General features: G+C 39.5%; 2 protein-coding genes across 3 annotated transcripts in view; one reads left to right on the top strand and one right to left on the bottom strand.

The window, feature by feature from the left end:
• Window positions 1-3803, top strand: part of abcc8b (ATP-binding cassette, sub-family C (CFTR/MRP), member 8b) — a gene marked incomplete at its 5' end in the record, with an annotated part of 114266 nt that extends 110463 nt beyond the window's left edge. The window contains 3 exons of the mRNA XM_081372289.1: window positions 1301-1434; window positions 2386-2448; window positions 3415-3803. Coding sequence (XP_081228415.1) covers window positions 1301-1434; window positions 2386-2448; window positions 3415-3552 — 335 coding nt within the window. The 3' untranslated portion in view covers window positions 3553-3803. The remainder of the gene's footprint in view (window positions 1-1300; window positions 1435-2385; window positions 2449-3414) is intronic.
• A 951-nt stretch (window positions 3804-4754) lies between these two features.
• The window catches only part of mob2b (MOB kinase activator 2b), a 60799-nt gene continuing 48105 nt past the window's right edge, over window positions 4755-17448 (bottom strand). Inside the window, exons 3-5 of one of the 2 annotated variants that reach the window (XM_081371914.1) lie at window positions 13093-13186; window positions 11623-11747; window positions 4755-6231 (exon numbers count right to left, since the gene is read on the bottom strand). In XM_081371914.1, the coding sequence (XP_081228040.1) occupies window positions 5960-6231; window positions 11623-11747; window positions 13093-13186 (491 nt within the window). In that variant the 3' untranslated portion in view covers window positions 4755-5959. The remainder of the gene's footprint in view (window positions 6232-11622; window positions 11748-13092; window positions 13187-17448) is intronic. The other variant, XM_081371915.1, reaches the window with a different exon arrangement.

Genomic DNA, 17448 nt, shown 5'->3' with positions numbered 1-17448 from the left:
TAGTGTAGGTTTAGGGTATAGTGGTTTAGGGTATAGTTTAGGTTTACAGTATAGTGTAGGTTCAGGGTATAGTGCAGGTTTAGGGTATAGTTTAGGGTATAGTGTAGGTTTAGGGTATAGAGTAGGTTTAGGGTATAGTTTAGGGTATAGTGCTTTAGGGTATAGTGTAGGTTTAGGCTATAGTCTAGGGTATAGTGTAGGTTTAGGGTATAGAGTAGGTTTAGGGTATAGTTTAGGGTAAAGTGTAGGTTTAGGGTATAGTGTAGGATTAGGGTATAGAGTAGGTTTAGGGTATAGTATAGTAAAGGTTTAGGGTATAGTGTAGGTTTAGGGTATAGTTTAGGGTATAGTGTAGGTTTAGGGTATAGTGTAGTGTAGGTTTAGGGTATAGAGTAGGTTTAGGGTATAGTGTAGGTTTAGGGTATAGTGTAGTGTATAGTGTAGGTTTAGGGTATAGTGTAGGATTAGGGTAAAGTGTAGGTTTAGGGTATAATGTAGGATTAGGGTATAGAGTAGGTTTAGGGTATAGTATAGTAAAGGTTTAGGGTATAGTGTAGGTTTAGGGTATAGTTTAGGGTATAGTGTAGGTTTAGGGTATAGTGTAGGATTAGGGTATAGTATAGTATAGTTTTAGGGTATAGTGTAGGTTTATAGCTTAGGGTATAGTGTAGGTTTAGGGTATAGTGCAGGTTTAGGGTGTAGTGCAGGTTTAGGGTGTAGTGCAGGTTTAGGGTGTTGTGTAGGTTTAGGGTGTAGTGTAGGTTTAGGGTATATAGCGTAGGTTTAGGGTATAGTGTAGGTTTAGGGTATAGTATAGTACAGGTTTAGGGTATAGTGTAGGTTTAGGGTGTAGTGTAGGTTTAGGGTATAGTGTAGGTTTAGGGTAAAGTGCAGGTTTAGGGTATAGTGCAGGTTTAGGGTATAGTGCAGGTTTAGGGTATAGAGTAGGTTTAGGGTATAGTATAGTGTAGGTTTTAGGGTATAGTGTAGGCTTACGCTATTTTAAAACATGATGGAGCATTAATCTGTCAGCGCCACTCACCGGACATTTCAATTCAGAAATGCAGTGATACGTACAAACGCAGATGTAATATAATCTGTTCTGTAAAAAAAAACTAAACACTTTTATCGCCACTCACTGAACATTTCACTTTGAAACTGTCGTGAAACGTGCAAGACTCAACGTATTGTGCTTTGAAAAAATGTTGCCACAGATACGTTTTCCAAATGAGCCTCAGTTTTTTTTTTTTGTGCATAACATGTTTTTATGTTGGTCTGGTGTTTGTTTGTCACTCCTCAGATGCGGTGGTGACGGAGGGCGGTGAGAACTTCAGTCAGGGTCAGCGTCAGCTCTTCTGTCTCGCTCGAGCCTTCGTGAGGAAGAGCAGCATCCTCATCATGGATGAAGCCACAGCATCCATCGACATGGCCACAGTGAGAACACAGATCACACACACGGGGACATGTGACCCTGCACCACACAACCAGTCACATGGCTCCATTTTGTCAAATTGAGATTTATGCAGCATCTGAAAGCTGAATAAATAAGCTTTCCATTGATGTATGGTTTGTTAGGATAGGATAATATTTGGCCGAGATACAACAATTTGAAAAACGGTACAACATTTACTAAATATCTTCATGGAACATGATCTTCACTTAATATCCTAATGATTTTTGGCATAAAAGAAAAATCGATAATTTTGACCCATACAATGTATTGTTGGCTATTGCCACAGATATACCCGTGCGACTCGAGACTGGTTTTGTGATCCAGGGTCACAAATGCTGGGGTATTTTAAACAAAATCCTAATATTAAACAGCCCAAACGTGAATGAACCCATTCACGCCCAAAAAGATGAACATACAAATAAATGAGGACAAAGTTACTCGTGATGCATTGTAAAAACGCAGCACAAAAATCTGCATCTTACCTTGAGTTTGAACTGGGGAAAATGCAAGATCTAGAAGAGCGTTTTAGTCGAACTCATTTTAACTTGAGCGCTGCGTTTTTAAAACGCTGTCATGCATTAGACACGAGCGCAACAGCTAAACACGGCTAGCGCGTTCACACTGAAAAACAATGAAAAAGTAGCAACACGTTCTGTGTGAACAGCCCCTGATGCTGATGAATGCTTTAATGGAGACATCTATATTTAGTTTTTCACATGCATTAAATCAGTTCTGAGATGCCGGTCCTCGACCAGCGTAATCACACACTCACTACAAGCGAGATCGGCTTTTGAAATAGCCTATATTCATTTATCAAAGTCATAAAACCATATTCGACAACATATAACAAATGAAATAATCTTTAGATACATTTTATCAGTCTGTGTTTTCTGCATGTAAAGTAGATATAATGTCATCTTTTGCTGTTATAGGAGAGTATTCTGCAGAAAGTGGTCATGACGGCGTTCGCGGACCGAACAGTAGTGACCATCGCAGTGAGTATCTGCAGCTCTCTTACTAGAATTATTATTGTATTATTAACCTTTATTTAACCAGGCAAGTCACTTAAGAACAAGTGAAATTTAAATCACTTTAAAATCTATAATCTAGGGCTGCCCTTTACTAAATGCGTTTCCAGTCGAATAGTCGTCGTTCATTTAAGCCGTTAGTCGACTAATCGCACGTTTATATTAATAAGCCATGAATCATAATAATAATAATGCACCTTTAATTGCCTATATAAAATACATATCCTAATCCGCGCTCAAATGCACACATAAAGCTTGAAGCGCTCCAGCAAACATAATGATTATTAGTTTTCGGCTGCAGAGATTAAGTCACGATGCTCATCATCTCCGCCTACATACTCGTTTCATATGGATAACACAATCTCAGAAAATTTATTTTCCATTTTAATCGTTTATTCAAATGTAGACATTTCAAGCTTTCTATAGATATATGTCTCATGTCTGTGAGGCGAGTATACGCTGAGTTTCGGTTCATTTATGTGATCAAGTTCACTGAGGCCGAATCGACAGAAAGCAACATTATTTTACAAAAGCACAACGTTTTTTTGTTGTTATTGTGAGTTAAAAAATAAATAAAAGTAGACTCTTTACAGTTTGCATTACTCTTATCTGTATGACCAAAAATGAGGGAGTATTTTAAGTTAAATGCAAGTGATCACGCATGTATGTCATGCATTAACACACTCTCCACACACACACTTAGATATACGTCTAATAATAGTGCACGTTTGTCTAGGTTAGCATTAGAGCGAGCGGACTTGTAAAGTTGCCACTAATATTTCAAGTGATAAGCCATATTTGAGGTCGATGAATGATATAATAAATAAACTAATAAAATCTTAGTCGGCCAAGCCTCTTCTAGTGGGCTAACGGGGCAGCCCTACTGTAAAGCACAGCGTTTATTAAACTGAAACTGCTGTGTGTGTCGTTCAGCACCGCGTTCACACTATCCTGGGCTCGGACGCGGTGATCGTGATGAAACGCGGTGGGATCGTGGAGTACGATGAACCTGACGTGTTGCTGGAGCAGAAGGACAGCGTTTTCTCCGCGTTTGTAAGAGCCGACAAATAAAGATGTTGATCATGGAGAATTTGGATCTTTATGGCTGTATATGATTTGTATTCATTTCTTGTAAAATAATAAAATGCTGAATTGCACAATAATCTGCATATTGGTGATCTGTAGCGAGGCTCTATTGAAATAACTGAAAATGTGCAGAAATGTGCTTTATTATTAGAAATAAAAATGTGCTGTATGTGTGTTTTTTTTTTTAAATAAAATGCCCCTTTTTCAGACGTGTATCAGTGTGGACTTCAGGACAGGGTTTCAATCTTTAAGACGCCACTGACACACAACCTCACATTTAATAGGCAGATATACATTTTTCATGTATTAAGACCGAATTTATATGGTCAAAAATAAGTATTATAAATGTGTAAATGTCCATTTAGAAAATATTATTATAAAAAAAAATTAATAATTCTACTGTTATATTTTATTAACATTTGTATTTTATTCTTTAAATAAATAAGATTAAAATAAAGAAAATAATACAAATTTGATATAAAGTAATAAAATGAATAAAAACAATTGCTATTAATAAATAAATAAAATTAATACATTTAAATAAATAAAAGATTTAAAAAAGTATCTAAAAATTGCTATTAATAAATGACAAATTAATAATATAATATTTGGTATTTCTTTTATAAATTATACCAAATTTGTATTTTATTATTTATTTATTATTGTTTTATTATTGTGTTTGCTGTAGTGATGCACATACGCTGAGGGGTTTCAATGACCTGTACCTACATTATGAAAACTATGAGTACAGTCTTTATACAATTTAGTGTACATGATTCAGATTATTGCAAAAGCATGATTTATTTCATCGAAAACACATGGTTTTAAATGCATTTAAAGTAGAGATATAGTGAAAAAAGTGCCACACTTTTTCAGCAGCCTTTGTTATTTTTTAAGACGTGAGCCATGAACCAAACAACCCAGCGTGAGGCGAATACCAACATTACAAACTCTGATTTAAAGCAAAAAAGCATTTGGAAATCGGATCAACACAAGCATGCTTTAACGTGGGATTGGGCGGAGCGCTGTCGGTTTCGATTCTCTGATTGGTGGAGTGGAGATGTCTCTGGAGGATCATGGGTAATGTAGTTTTTCACCAGGAGTTCCACTGTTGGCTGAAATCACCTCAGATGACCCAAACACATGAAACCGAGTTCACTCATGAAAAAGAAGACACTCAATACCATAGTTTGTGACTTTTAAATATTTTATTAGGTTATAATTTGCAGAGCTTAAAATATTAAATCGCTTTTAACTTAAAGTATTATTAAAATACATAAAACAAAAAGCCAGAACTGAGGAGCCCTGAAAAAAAAAAAATCAACTAAAAAGAAAAAGAAAACAAAGAAATAAATTAAATAAAAGGAAAAGGTCCGATGATCATCTCACACAGAGTTCATCGCGACACAACTCCTCCGAACAGCGACGAAGGAGAAACCTAAAACATCCGTCACTCGCTCTCTCTCTCTCACTCGCTCTCTCAGTCACTCGACGATAATAATAATAATAATAATCTTTGCGATCAGTACGTAGAGACTAAGTGTACATTCTTTTCCGTTCGCAAATCGTCTTTTCATTACGAGGCTAGTCGTGACAGACCCGAGACGCGCTTCCAGAGACTCAACAGCAGACAAGGCCAATGTCTTTGTCACTCGAGAGAGAACACACACACGAGCCCAGACGCCGAGACGCTCCTCTACAGTGGTTAACATGCTAACATGATGCAACACAAGTCTATCCCGCTTACGGATGATGGGAACTGCTATATGATGAGTAAAGTGACACCGAGAGGCTAACGGGTGAGCAGGTAGCATTAACAGCTCTCTCAGATCCTGAGTGCAAAAGCCTTGAACACACACACACACACACACAAACACACACACCCCTTTTACCCTATAAAAAATGAGAAAGAAACCTTTATACCGTACGAGGACCAGGCCAACACCCTTATTAAACCAAGAGAGGGGGAAAGTGCTGCTCGTATGAAGCAAAGGGAGGGTGCTCTGAAAAACATCAACTAAAAAGAAAAAGAAAACAAATAAATTAAATAAAAGGAAAAGGTCCGATCATCTCACAAAGAGTTCAAACCTAAAACATCCGCCACTCTTTCTCTCGCTCTCTCAGTCACTCGACGACAGTGATAATCTTCGCGATCGAGAGACCGAGTGTACGTTAATTGGGTTCACGAAGCGGGAACATTGGGAAGGAAAGGGAAAAGCGTCTTGGTTAAAGGGTTGCACCTCTGAGGTCCTTCGGCCCGGTGTGAGCGCTCCTGACTGGGTCCTAAAGACATCAATGTTCAGTAAGGGTGAAGGCTGGAGTCCCAGCGTCTCCGGAGCGCTGCTGTGGTCCTCCGGCCCCGGCGTGGCACAGCTTCGGCTCCAGCGTGGGCTCATCTCTCGCTCACGTGGTTCTGTGGCGCCGGAGGCAGGGGCGTACACAGCGCCTCCGTCAGGTCCTCCATTATCGACGTCTCCTTCGGGTCCATCAGGTTGAATTCCCGTATAAACACTATGAAGTGTGTGTACAGTGTGTTCAGGTGTCCGTGCAGGTCCATGGCCACCGTCTCCTTGTAGTGGGACCAGTAGATGTGCGCCAGAACGTGGAACAGATACTTGCAGATCTTCTTCACCAGCGAGTCGAAGGTGTTGGGGAACTCTTTGCCTGAGGACCACACACACACACACACACACGTGTTTTAATGTACAACACTTTAATCATATATATATTTATTACATGGCTTGGTTGAATTCTAATGTAGAATGCGGTCTGTTATTTCTTGATAACAGACGCTGGTAAGTATAACCAGAGCCTGTCTACGGAGAGCATGGCCACTCCCTATTGAGTCCTATTGTACCGAATTGTGGTTGTAGTTCCACCAGAGCTCCACTGGGGGCGATCGCCCATGAGTGCAGAATGAATGGGAGTCTATGGCGCTAGACGGCTAAATTTGTCTCTTTCATCCGATTGCCGTTGAGAAATCTCAGATTTGATTGTAGGTTTTGAAGTTCAACATGGGTTATAGGTCGAAAGTTGAATGAACGAGTACTTGTGTCCTTTCCATTTCTTACAGGTTGAGTTGTTGTTGCCCATAACACGCTAGCATTCTGCTAATGAACGCTGATTGGTCAGTGAAGGACTGATTACGACCAGAGATACCGCTTGATGGCACTGTGTGTGTGTGTGTGTGTATTTTCGGCGTGGTCTTTTAAAACAACAAAACAAAAAACTCTTCCAGTCTGTGTCAGCTGTGTTGTGTGTTTGCCCGTGTCAGCTGTGTTGTGTGTTTGCCCGTGTCAGCTGTGTTGTGTGTTTGCCCGTGTCAGCTGTGTTGTGTGTTTGCCCGTGTCAGCTGTGTTGTGTGTTTGCCCGTGTCAGCTGTGTTGTGTGTTTGCCTGTCAGCTGTGTTGTGTGTTTACCTGTCAGCTGTGTTGTGTGTTTACCCGTGTCAGCTGTGTTGTGTGTTTGCCCGTGTCAGCTGTGTTGTGTGTTTGCCCGTGTCAGCTGTGTTGTGTGTTTGCCTGTCAGCTGTGTTGTGTGTTTACCCGTGTCAGCTGTGTTGTGTGTTTACCCGTGTCAGCTGTGTTGTGTGTTTGCCCGTGTCAGCTGTGTTGTGTGTTTGCCCGTGTCAGCTGTGTTGTGTGTTTGCCCGTGTCAGCTGTGTTGTGTGTTTGCCCGTGTCAGCTGTGTTGTGTGTTTGCCCGTGTCAGCTGTGTTGTGTGTTTGCCCGTGTCAGCTGTGTTGTGTGTTTGCCCGTGTCAGCTGTGTTGTGTTTCCCTGTGTCAGCTGTGTTGTGTGTTTCCCTGTGTCAGCTGTGTTGTGTGTTTCTCTGTGTCAGCTGTGTTGTGTGTTTACCTGTGTCAGCTGTGTTGTGTGTTTGCCTGTGTCAGCTGTGTTGTGTGTTTGCCTGTGTCAGCTGTGTTGTGTGTTTGCCTGTGTCAGCTGTGTTGTGTGTTTGCCTGTGTCAGCTGTGTTGTGTGTTTGCCTGTGTCAGCTGTGTTGTGTGTTTGCCTGTGTCAGCTGTGTTGTGTGTTTGCCTGTGTCAGCTGTGTTGTGTGTTTGCCTGTGTCAGCTGTGTTGTGTGTTTGCCTGTGTCAGCTGTGTTGTGTGTTTCCCTGTGTCAGCTGTGTTGTGTGTTTGCCTGTGTCAGCTGTGTTGTGTGTTTGCCTGTGTCAGCTGTGTTGTGTGTTTGCCTGTGTCAGCTGTGTTGTGTGTTTGCCTGTCAGCTGTGTTGTGTGTTTCCCTGTGTCAGCTGTGTTGTGTGTTTGCCTGTGTCAGCTGTGTTGTGTGTTTGCCTGTGTCAGCTGTGTTGTGTGTTTGCCTGTGTCAGCTGTGTTGTGTGTTTGCCTGTGTCAGCTGTGTTGTGTGTTTGCCTGTGTCAGCTGTGTTGTGTGTTTGCCTGTGTCAGCTGTGTTGTGTGTTTGCCTGTGTCAGCTGTGTTGTGTGTTTGCCTGTGTCGGCTGTGTTTGCCTGTGTCGGCTGTGTTGTGTGTTTGCCTGTGTCGGCTGTGTTGTGTGTTTGCCTGTGTCAGCTGTGTTGTGTGTTTGCCTGTGTCAGCTGTGTTGTGTGTTTGCCCGTGTCAGCTGTGTTGTGTGTTTACCCGTGTCAGCTGTGTTGTGTGTTTGCCCGTGTCAGCTGTGTTGTGTGTTTACCCGTGTCAGCTGTGTTGTGTGTTTGCCCGTGTCAGCTGTGTTGTGTGTTTCCCCGTGTCAGCTGTGTTGTGTGTTTACCCGTGTCAGCTGTGTTGTGTGTTTACCCGTGTCAGCTGTGTTGTGTGTTTACCCGTGTCAGCTGTGTTGTGTGTTTACCTGTGTCAGCTGTGTTGTGTGTTTGCCTGTGTCAGCTGTGTTGTGTGTTTACCTGTGTCAGCTGTGTTGTGTGTTTCCCTGTGTCAGCTGTGTTGTGTGTTTACCTGTGTCAGCTGTGTTGTGTGTTTACCTATGTCAGCTGTGTTGTGTGTTTCCCCGTGTCAGCTGTGTTGTGTGTTTGCCTGTGTCAGCTGTGTTGTGTGTTTACCTGTGTCAGCTGTGTTGTGTGTTTGCCTGTGTCAGCTGTGTTGTGTGTTTGCCTGTGTCAGCTGTGTTGTGTGTTTGCCCGTGTCAGCTGTGTTGTGTGTTTGCCTGTCAGCTGTGTTGTGTGTTTGCCTCTGTCAGCTGTGTTGTGTGTTTACCTGTGTCAGCTGTGTTGTGTGTTTGCCTGTGTCAGCTGTGTTGTGTGTTTGCCTGTCAGCTGTGTTGTGTTTACCTGTGTCAGCTGTGTTGTGTGTTTACCTGTGTCAGCTGTGTTGTGTGTTTCCCTGTGTCAGCTGTGTTGTGTGTTTGCCTGTCAGCTGTGTTGTGTGTTTACCTGTGTCAGCTGTGTTGTGTGTTTCCCTGTGTCAGCTGTGTTGTGTGTTTCCCTGTGTCAGCTGTGTTGTGTGTTTGCCTGTGTCAGCTGTGTTGTGTGTTTACCTGTGTCAGCTGTGTTGTGTGTTTCCCTGTGTCAGCTGTGTTGTGTGTTTGCCTGTGTCAGCTGTGTTGTGTGTTTGCCTCTGTCAGCTGTGTTGTGTGTTTGCCTGTGTCAGCTGTGTTGTGTGTTTGCCTGTGTCAGCTGTGTTGTGTGTTTCCCTGTGTCGGCTGTGTTGTGTGTTTGCCTGTGTCAGCTGTGTTGTGTGTTTGCCTGTGTCAGCTGTGTTGTGTGTTTCCCTGTGTCGGCTGTGTTGTGTGTTTGCCTGTGTCGGCTGTGTTGTGTGTTTGCCTGTGTCAGCTGTGTTGTGTGTTTCCCTGTGTCAGCTGTGTTGTGTTTCCCTGTGTCAGCTGTGTTGTGTGTTTGCCTGTGTCAGCTGTGTTGTGTGTTTCCCTGTGTCGGCTGTGTTGTGTGTTTGCCTGTGTCAGCTGTGTTGTGTTTCCCTGTGTCAGCTGTGTTGTGTGTTTGCCTGTGTCAGCTGTGTTGTGTGTTTGCCTGTGTCAGCTGTGTTGTGTGTTTCCCTGTGTCAGCTGTGTTGTGTGTTTGCCTGTGTCAGCTGTGTTGTGTGTTTGCCTGTGTCAGCTGTGTTGTGTGTTTACCTGTGTCAGCTGTGTTGTGTGTTTACCTGTGTCAGCTGTGTTGTGTGTTTACCTGTGTCAGCTGTGTTGTGTGTTTGCCTGTGTCAGCGGTGTTGTGTGTTTGCCTGTGTCAGCTGTGTTGTGTGTTTACCTGTGTCAGCTGTGTTGTGTGTTTACCTGTGTCAGCTGTGTTGTGTGTTTACCTGTGTCAGCTGTGTTGTGTGTTTGCCTGTGTCAGCTGTGTTGTGTGTTTGCCTGTGTCAGCTGTGTTGTGTGTTTGCCTGTGTCGGCTGTGTTGTGTGTTTGCCTGTGTCAGCTGTGTTGTGTGTTTGCCTGTGTCGGCTGTGTTGTCGATGCCTCGAGAAAAAAGAAAGTGCAGAGCTGAAAGCACTAGAGTGACTGAAGGATTGCCGTAAAGCAGGATCTCTGGTCGTATGATGTGTATGACGTTATGGACATTTGAAAAGACTTTTTAGCAAATAAGTGACTCTAAAAAAAATCTAACACCCAGCAATGTGTAATTTCTTTGCATCTCCTTTCGAATACAACGTTCAAATTACTAGACAAAGAATTATATCCTGAGAAAAGTGGATTTTGAGGGGTATAGCGCCATAGACCACCATTCATTCTGCACTCGTCCTGTGAGCGCCCTCATGTGGAGCCAGAGTGGAACTGCAACCAGTTCAGAAGCCGGAAGTTCACTGAGAGTGGAACTTCTCCCCTTATTAGACTTTCTTTGGTATAACACACCGTTGCCATGAAAAACAGAGCGTTGCTATCGACGCAAGATTCTAACCTTAGAGACGGAACAGACTATTTTCTTTAGCGGAAGCAATACAATCGTTTTTAAATCAATAAACTCCTTTTTAAATCAATATTTTTGTGTCAAATTATTGATTAATTTGGTAGGTAGCCATGTAATAAGCGGGATAATGTAGAGCGAGGCGGTTGTTATAGCGAATACAACCCCTTCAGGCTGATCAGGACCCCGACGCGAAGCTGAGTAATTATACATAATACATAATTATTATGTATTATTACATAATTATATATGTAATTATCCATTACATATATAACAGCTGTTATATGTGCTATAAACCAGAGGTTTGGACACGAACCGAGATGTTTCTCACACATTTACAAGACTTAATTCATATCAGGTCAAAGAAATTAAGAGCACTATATTATATATATATATATATATATATACATACAATACTGTTCAAAAGGTTGTGGACAGAATGATTTTCAAAGAAGTCTCTTCTGTTCAGCGAGGCTGCGTTTATTTGATCAAAAATACAGTAAAATAGTGAAATATCATTATAATGTAAATCAGTTTTCTATGTGAATATATAGTAAAGTGTAATTTATTCCTGTGATCAAAGCTGAATTTTCAGCATCATTACTCCAGTCTTCAGTGTCACATGATCCTTCAGAAATCACTCTAATATGATGATTTGAGGATCAAGAAACATTTATGATTATTATAAATAATGTTGAAAATGGTTGTGCTGCTTCATATTTTTGGTGGAAACTGAGATACATTTTATTTTTCAGGATTTTTTCATAAATGGGAAGTTCAAAAGAATATTTATTGGAAATAGAATCTTTTTTATCACTATTAACGTCTTTACGGTCACTTTTGATCAATTTAATACATCCCTGATGAATAAAAGTATTCATTTATTTTATAAAAAATAGATATATTACCGACCCCAAACTTTTATATTCACTATCATGATAAATCAGATTGTATAAATTTTAGAAATTGTATATTAGATTATATATTAAGAATATTAGTTCCCATCCAGGCTTGGAAGTCACAATGTTGCTGTTTAAATGTACAATATTTTGCAATATCCATGCAACCGTCCACATGTATGAGTGTTTGATAGCTATTTACTAAAATTTACGATTTACTTTTAAATAAACAAAACAGAAGTGAAATATATTGTTGTATTTGATCCCGAATAAAGCCTCAGTGGTGCAGTGTCCTCCTCCAGCCTGCAGGGGGCGCTAGAGACCCGCTCACCGTATTTAGTGGGAAAGATGTCCTCGTCCGTCACCAGCTTCTGGACTGAACTCATCACGAAGTCCACGTACTGAGGAGCTGTGCACTTCGTCTTCTTCCCTTTCTCATCGTACCAGAAATACGTCCTGAGAGAGAGAGAGAGAGAGAGAGAGAGAGAGAGAGAGAGAGAGAGAGAGAGAGAGAGAGAGAGAGAGAGAGAGAGAGACAGAGAGACAGACAGAGAGAGAGAGAGAGAGAGAGAGAGACAGAGAGAGAGAGAGAGAGAGAGAGAGAGAGAGAGAGAGACAGAGAGAGAGAGAGAGAGAGAGAGAGAGAGAGAGAGAGAGAGAGAGAGAGAGAGAGAAATCTAAAACCAGAAATCACATGACCGTTTTCTTCAATCGCTGATCTACACACACATTACACTGTAAGTGGATGTTGATCTCTCCACTCATCATCCATCAGTCACACATCGCCTCACACACACTTTCTTCACTGTGGTTGTTCATTAACCAAACTGTCTGATAGGACCATTTCCCATAATGCTTCAGTAAACCCTCGAGTTCCTGCCCTTTCCCATCAGCACACACACACACACACACACACACACACACACACACACACACACACACACACACACACACACACACGTGACCCACTTACAGTCAGTGTCGTATCATAAACATAACGAATCCCTGGCACAACAATAAAACACATCGAATTAAAACCAGCATCATTACTCCAGTCTTCAGTGTCACATGATCCTTCAGAAATCACTCGAATATGTATTTTTGATGAAAACAACGTTGAAAAGAACAACATTTATTTGAAATGGAATATTTTCTAACATTATAAATGTCTTTACAGTCACTTTTCATCAATTTAATGCATCCCTGAAAACTTTAAACTCTATTTTCTATACAGACTTACAGTGTCGTATCATAAACAGAACGAATCCGCGACACAACCACAGCAGAGGATACACTCATCATTACTCCAATACACTACATTACAATTTTGTGTTTTTAATTTTTTTTTACCATTTTGTATCATTAAAAAACATAAAAAAAAAAAATTATATATATATATATATATATATATATATATATTATATTGCACTATATTAACATTTAGTACATTTTGAGAAATAATAGGAAATATAATACAAAAATGATATTAAAAATAAAATATAAAAAACAATAAATGATCAAAATGAAATATGAAAATGTTGTATAATTATAAAATTTATTTTCGAGAAATAATAGGAAATATTATACAAAAACAACGTAAAATTAAATTGTAATAAGTTAAAAGAAATGTTGTATTTATCATTAAAGCGTTTTTTTTTTCCATTCTCTCCCGAGGTCACGACCTCACCCACAGGTCACGACCCCTGAGGGTCTCCAGTCGCAGAGCAGTGTCGAGTGTCGAGTGGCGGCTGCGCAGGCTCAATAATGGATCAGCGAGTGTGTGTGAATAATAGATACTCACGTGTTGCATGCGGTCATGGCTGCGCACGTGTCTCCGGTGCAGAACTCAGAGATGGTGCTGTACTGGAGGTTGATGAGGTTGAAGAACGTCGTGGCTGCAACATCACACACACGATTCAGAGATTACACATCACAGCATCACACCGCTCCGATCATGGACTCATTTCAGACAAATAACTGCAAATTCTGTTTTCATGTCTCTGTAAGCCTAATACGTTATTTACTTACTTGGGCTCGAATAAAATATAATAATAAAATTATAATAAAATAGGCCCATATTATTTACTTTAATGCTATGAAAATGAATGTAATATAATATATGATTAAACGAGTAAACACACACACACACACACACACACACACACACACACACACACACACACACACACACACACACACACACACACACACACACACACACACAGGCAAATATGACTGAAATTTAAACTGCACAATTATCTCATTTTCTGCAGTTGTCTCAATATTAATTGTGATTAGACTGAATATCCTCAATCATACGATTAATAAATAATCATGACAGGACTACAGCAATATTTCAGCAATTAATCATTTGGCAAAGAAGATTAATACCTTTGTGCTCCTCATTAAAATATGCATAAACAATGACTAACATTTTAAGTGACTTTACATTTTACTACGTATAATAAAAAAAATCTTAAATCTTTACATCTTTTCTTACATTTTTATAAATGGATGCAAATATGCACATTTTATTAAATTTACATATTACATTTTTTTATTATAATAATTGCTATTCGTATGTTCACAAAAATGCTTTTGTAAATATTTATATATGATAAATAATAATGCTTTTGTAAATATTTATATATGATAAATAATAATGCTTTTGTAAATATTTATATATGATAAATATTAATAACTTGTGTAAAAGTATCCAGCTTATGAGTCACATCTGTGCCAAACGTGATGTTTTGAGGTCAGCATCAACGGCCAGCGCTGATCCCGTGGTTTTGTCCAATAAAGTTATTGAAATATGTAGAAATAGGAAATGAGAAAATGTGAGTCCAATGTAACGGATAAAATAAGAGTGAAATAATCGACCGTGTTTCAATTTAAAACAGCAGGGTCGTCTCAAGGACTGTGCAACACATCCGTACTTTAACAATGATCTCTGACGGAAATCTCAAACCCAAAAGAAATTCATATATTATTCTGTGTGTGTGAAACGCATGAACTGTGAAGATGCACAGCTGTAACATGAACTGATCTGGAGGAAAGGCTTCAATTAGCCATAAAAGGCAGTGATTTGGTTTAATAAGTGCTTGTGGAATCTGAAAGAGCATTAACGTTTCCTAAATTAAGCCATACTTCATGGTTGTTTCACATGTGTTTTCTTTCAAGATAAAATCGGGGGAAATGCACACAATGGAGCGATTCGTGGGCGCTGGAATGTTATTATTCTGTGCTGGTTTTATCATACAGTTATGCAACATAGAGATGAAATCATACATTCCCTCTGATGAACAGAAAAGGTGTTTTCAAAACACAGCAAGAAACTAGACACAACAACGGCAGACAGTCGGCCAGGGTTAGGGTCAAGGGTCGCCACTTTTCCCACATTACATTATTATTATTATTATTATTTAAAGAGGTGATTCTATCTCACAGATTTACAGTGCTGATCTTGGATCACTATTTGCCTTTTAGATGCAGGGAACTACACTAACCTTTTCCACTGGTGGCACTTGCGCTACTAACTTTTTCAGTTACTGGCGCAAAACATGATTTGGTCGCACAAATTGTTTATAGTAAGCCACTCTGGATAATAATGAACAATAATGAAACTGTATTGCATACAGATGTGCTTTTTATTTTACTTGCCATCTTTTAAACCACATGCCTTCTTGTTTTTGTTTTCTTTAACATTGGTTGGGATAGATTTACTGTAATAGAAAATACAGTACACAATAAAGTGCAAAATGGATTTCAAAGTGCTATGGTTGGCACAGATGGGCAGACTCCTGAGCTCTTAAGTAGTGATGCACCGATGTGAAAATTGTGGCCGATACCGATAATAACCGATATTAATATTGCTGTTATGGCCGATACCGATATCTCTGTATAGAAAACAAATTTACTGATAATCAAATAAAGAGATATTATCCAAAACACCTTTTTTTTTTTTTTTACTTTAGAAGTGACTGATATTGGGCACCTTTACCTGTGTGCAAAATATGTCACACATAGGACACACATGCATTATATTGCATTGCATTGCATATAATGTGTGCTGGTCAACTTGTCTAAAATTAAGAAACCCCTAGAAAACAGTAAAAAAAAAAACAAACAAAAAAAACAAACAAAAAAAAAAAAACCACAGGAACATTGTCTACAATTAAGATAGGCTACTTAATTTATTATTCCAATATCCAAATATGAAATTAAATAGCACAGGGAAAAGGGCTTCTATTTGTGACGTGCTGTCTTTAGGACACGCATTAGCTGAATAAATTAGGGCTGTACTCAACCAAAGAAAATCTTGGTCGACCGAAGTCCTGAAATTTTCGACTAGAAATCGACTAAAATCGACTAAAAATGACGTTAGAAAAAAAACCCGTTAAATTAATTAGATGCGCACTGTGCGCAGGACTTGGTAGCCTTGTTGTCCGCCTAAATGAATTATAAATAAACATAAACAACTAGTAGGCTATTTGCAGTATATTAAATCGTTTTTGACCTAATTATTTTGCACTGAAATGAGTCTGACACTCGAGTTTGTCAGCTCTGACGGCGCTGCATCACGTGCACCTGCGCAATATCATAGCTTATGATTTCCGAAAATAGTACTATGTTGTCAACTAGTGATATCATCACAAGAACTGTTGAGGAATATGCAACATAATTTAGACAATTATTTTTGTCATATGTTATAATAAGTTATAACTGTCAGACGCTATCATTTCACCGTGCATGTCCTCGCACCGAGCGAGGCTGAACATGAGCTCAGCGTCGCAGCTGAGACACGAATAGACTATTAATATTAAATTAAAGCTTTTACTCTTAATAAACACAAAAGGCACGTCCACTTTAATAAAAAAATAATATTTATTAAACAAACCAGATCAAGAGCAGAAACGAAATAAAGTGCATAACTGAAAAATAAAGCATCCTAGGCTCAAAACTAACACAACTAACAGCACAGCGCAATTGCGCATTAGGCTCCAAATAAAAAATAAAAAAGTTAGGTTATCACACTAAAACATTGAAATATGCAAATTCTAATATGTTCATATAGCCTACTCAAAACAGACAGGGCAAGCTAACGCAGACAAGTGAGCTTAACGTTACCACTTTTAGATGATATGTCATGTTTGTCGTCAAGCTGTGGAAAACTGTTGCTTGCAAACTTTGCATTCGACCTTTTTCATGTTATCAATTTTAACAAAATGCTGCCACACTGTCGATTTCTTTGTTGTTGACATGTTAGAAGAGGACTGACTATTAAACGCTCTCACAATTAAATAAATAATATTCAGCATCAAACCTTCTATGCTCGACGCTCTCTCTTGGGTTGGACTAATCCAAAAAAGGTGAAAACAAGGGGGGTGTTTTGAAGACAGACTGTTACAGTGAAACAAGGGTACTCTGAAAACACCCCCATTAGCAGCTAGTGCTTTCCACCTGATGAAATGAGCGCGCCTCAGCGCGGCAAAACTGATGAAATAAACGCGGCAGAAAATCGACCAATCAGAATTTTGGTCGAACCAGAACGTATCGACCAACTAATCGACTAATCGACTAGGGCAGTACAGCCCTAGAATAAATGTTAGCCAATACAAACATATTTATAGAAAACAGTTGACAATGAATAGAAGGAGTCCAATAATAGCATAACGAATCACTTATTCTAAAAATAATATCAAGTATAGGCCTAAGTTAGACGAATCCGACATATAACGAGGGCTGTGTTAACAGTAAAACGTCCATCATTTAACGAATTTTAAAAACACGGATGTATAATACAAAATGCTTTCTGGCATTTTGACAGAAAAAAAAAACAAAAAAAACAAGCAAGAACAAAATTTAATATAGCCCGTCAATTTTCATTTTACAATTATCTTCTCTCTCTGTGTGCGCGTCCGTGTTTGTGAGAGAGAGAGAGCTCGCGCAGCACAGATACAATGGTGCGTTTTAATCTAAGTAACGGTCGCGGGGCTGAAGCCAACTTATGTGTTGAATGATCAGAGGAGCACGTTATAAAACATATTCTTAAAATACACATTTTTGTTTTAATAAATGCTCATAGTAAATCATAGCATATTGCCTAAAACATAGGTACAAAAATAATCAGTGATACATTTGCGACCCATTAAAA

Source organism: Scardinius erythrophthalmus, assembly GCF_964197995.2.
Source record: "Scardinius erythrophthalmus genome assembly, chromosome: 8".
Taxonomy (NCBI): Eukaryota; Metazoa; Chordata; class Actinopteri; order Cypriniformes; family Leuciscidae; genus Scardinius; species Scardinius erythrophthalmus.
The sequence above is the reverse complement of the archived record's forward strand: the minus strand, read 5'-3'. Positions and strand labels throughout refer to the sequence as shown.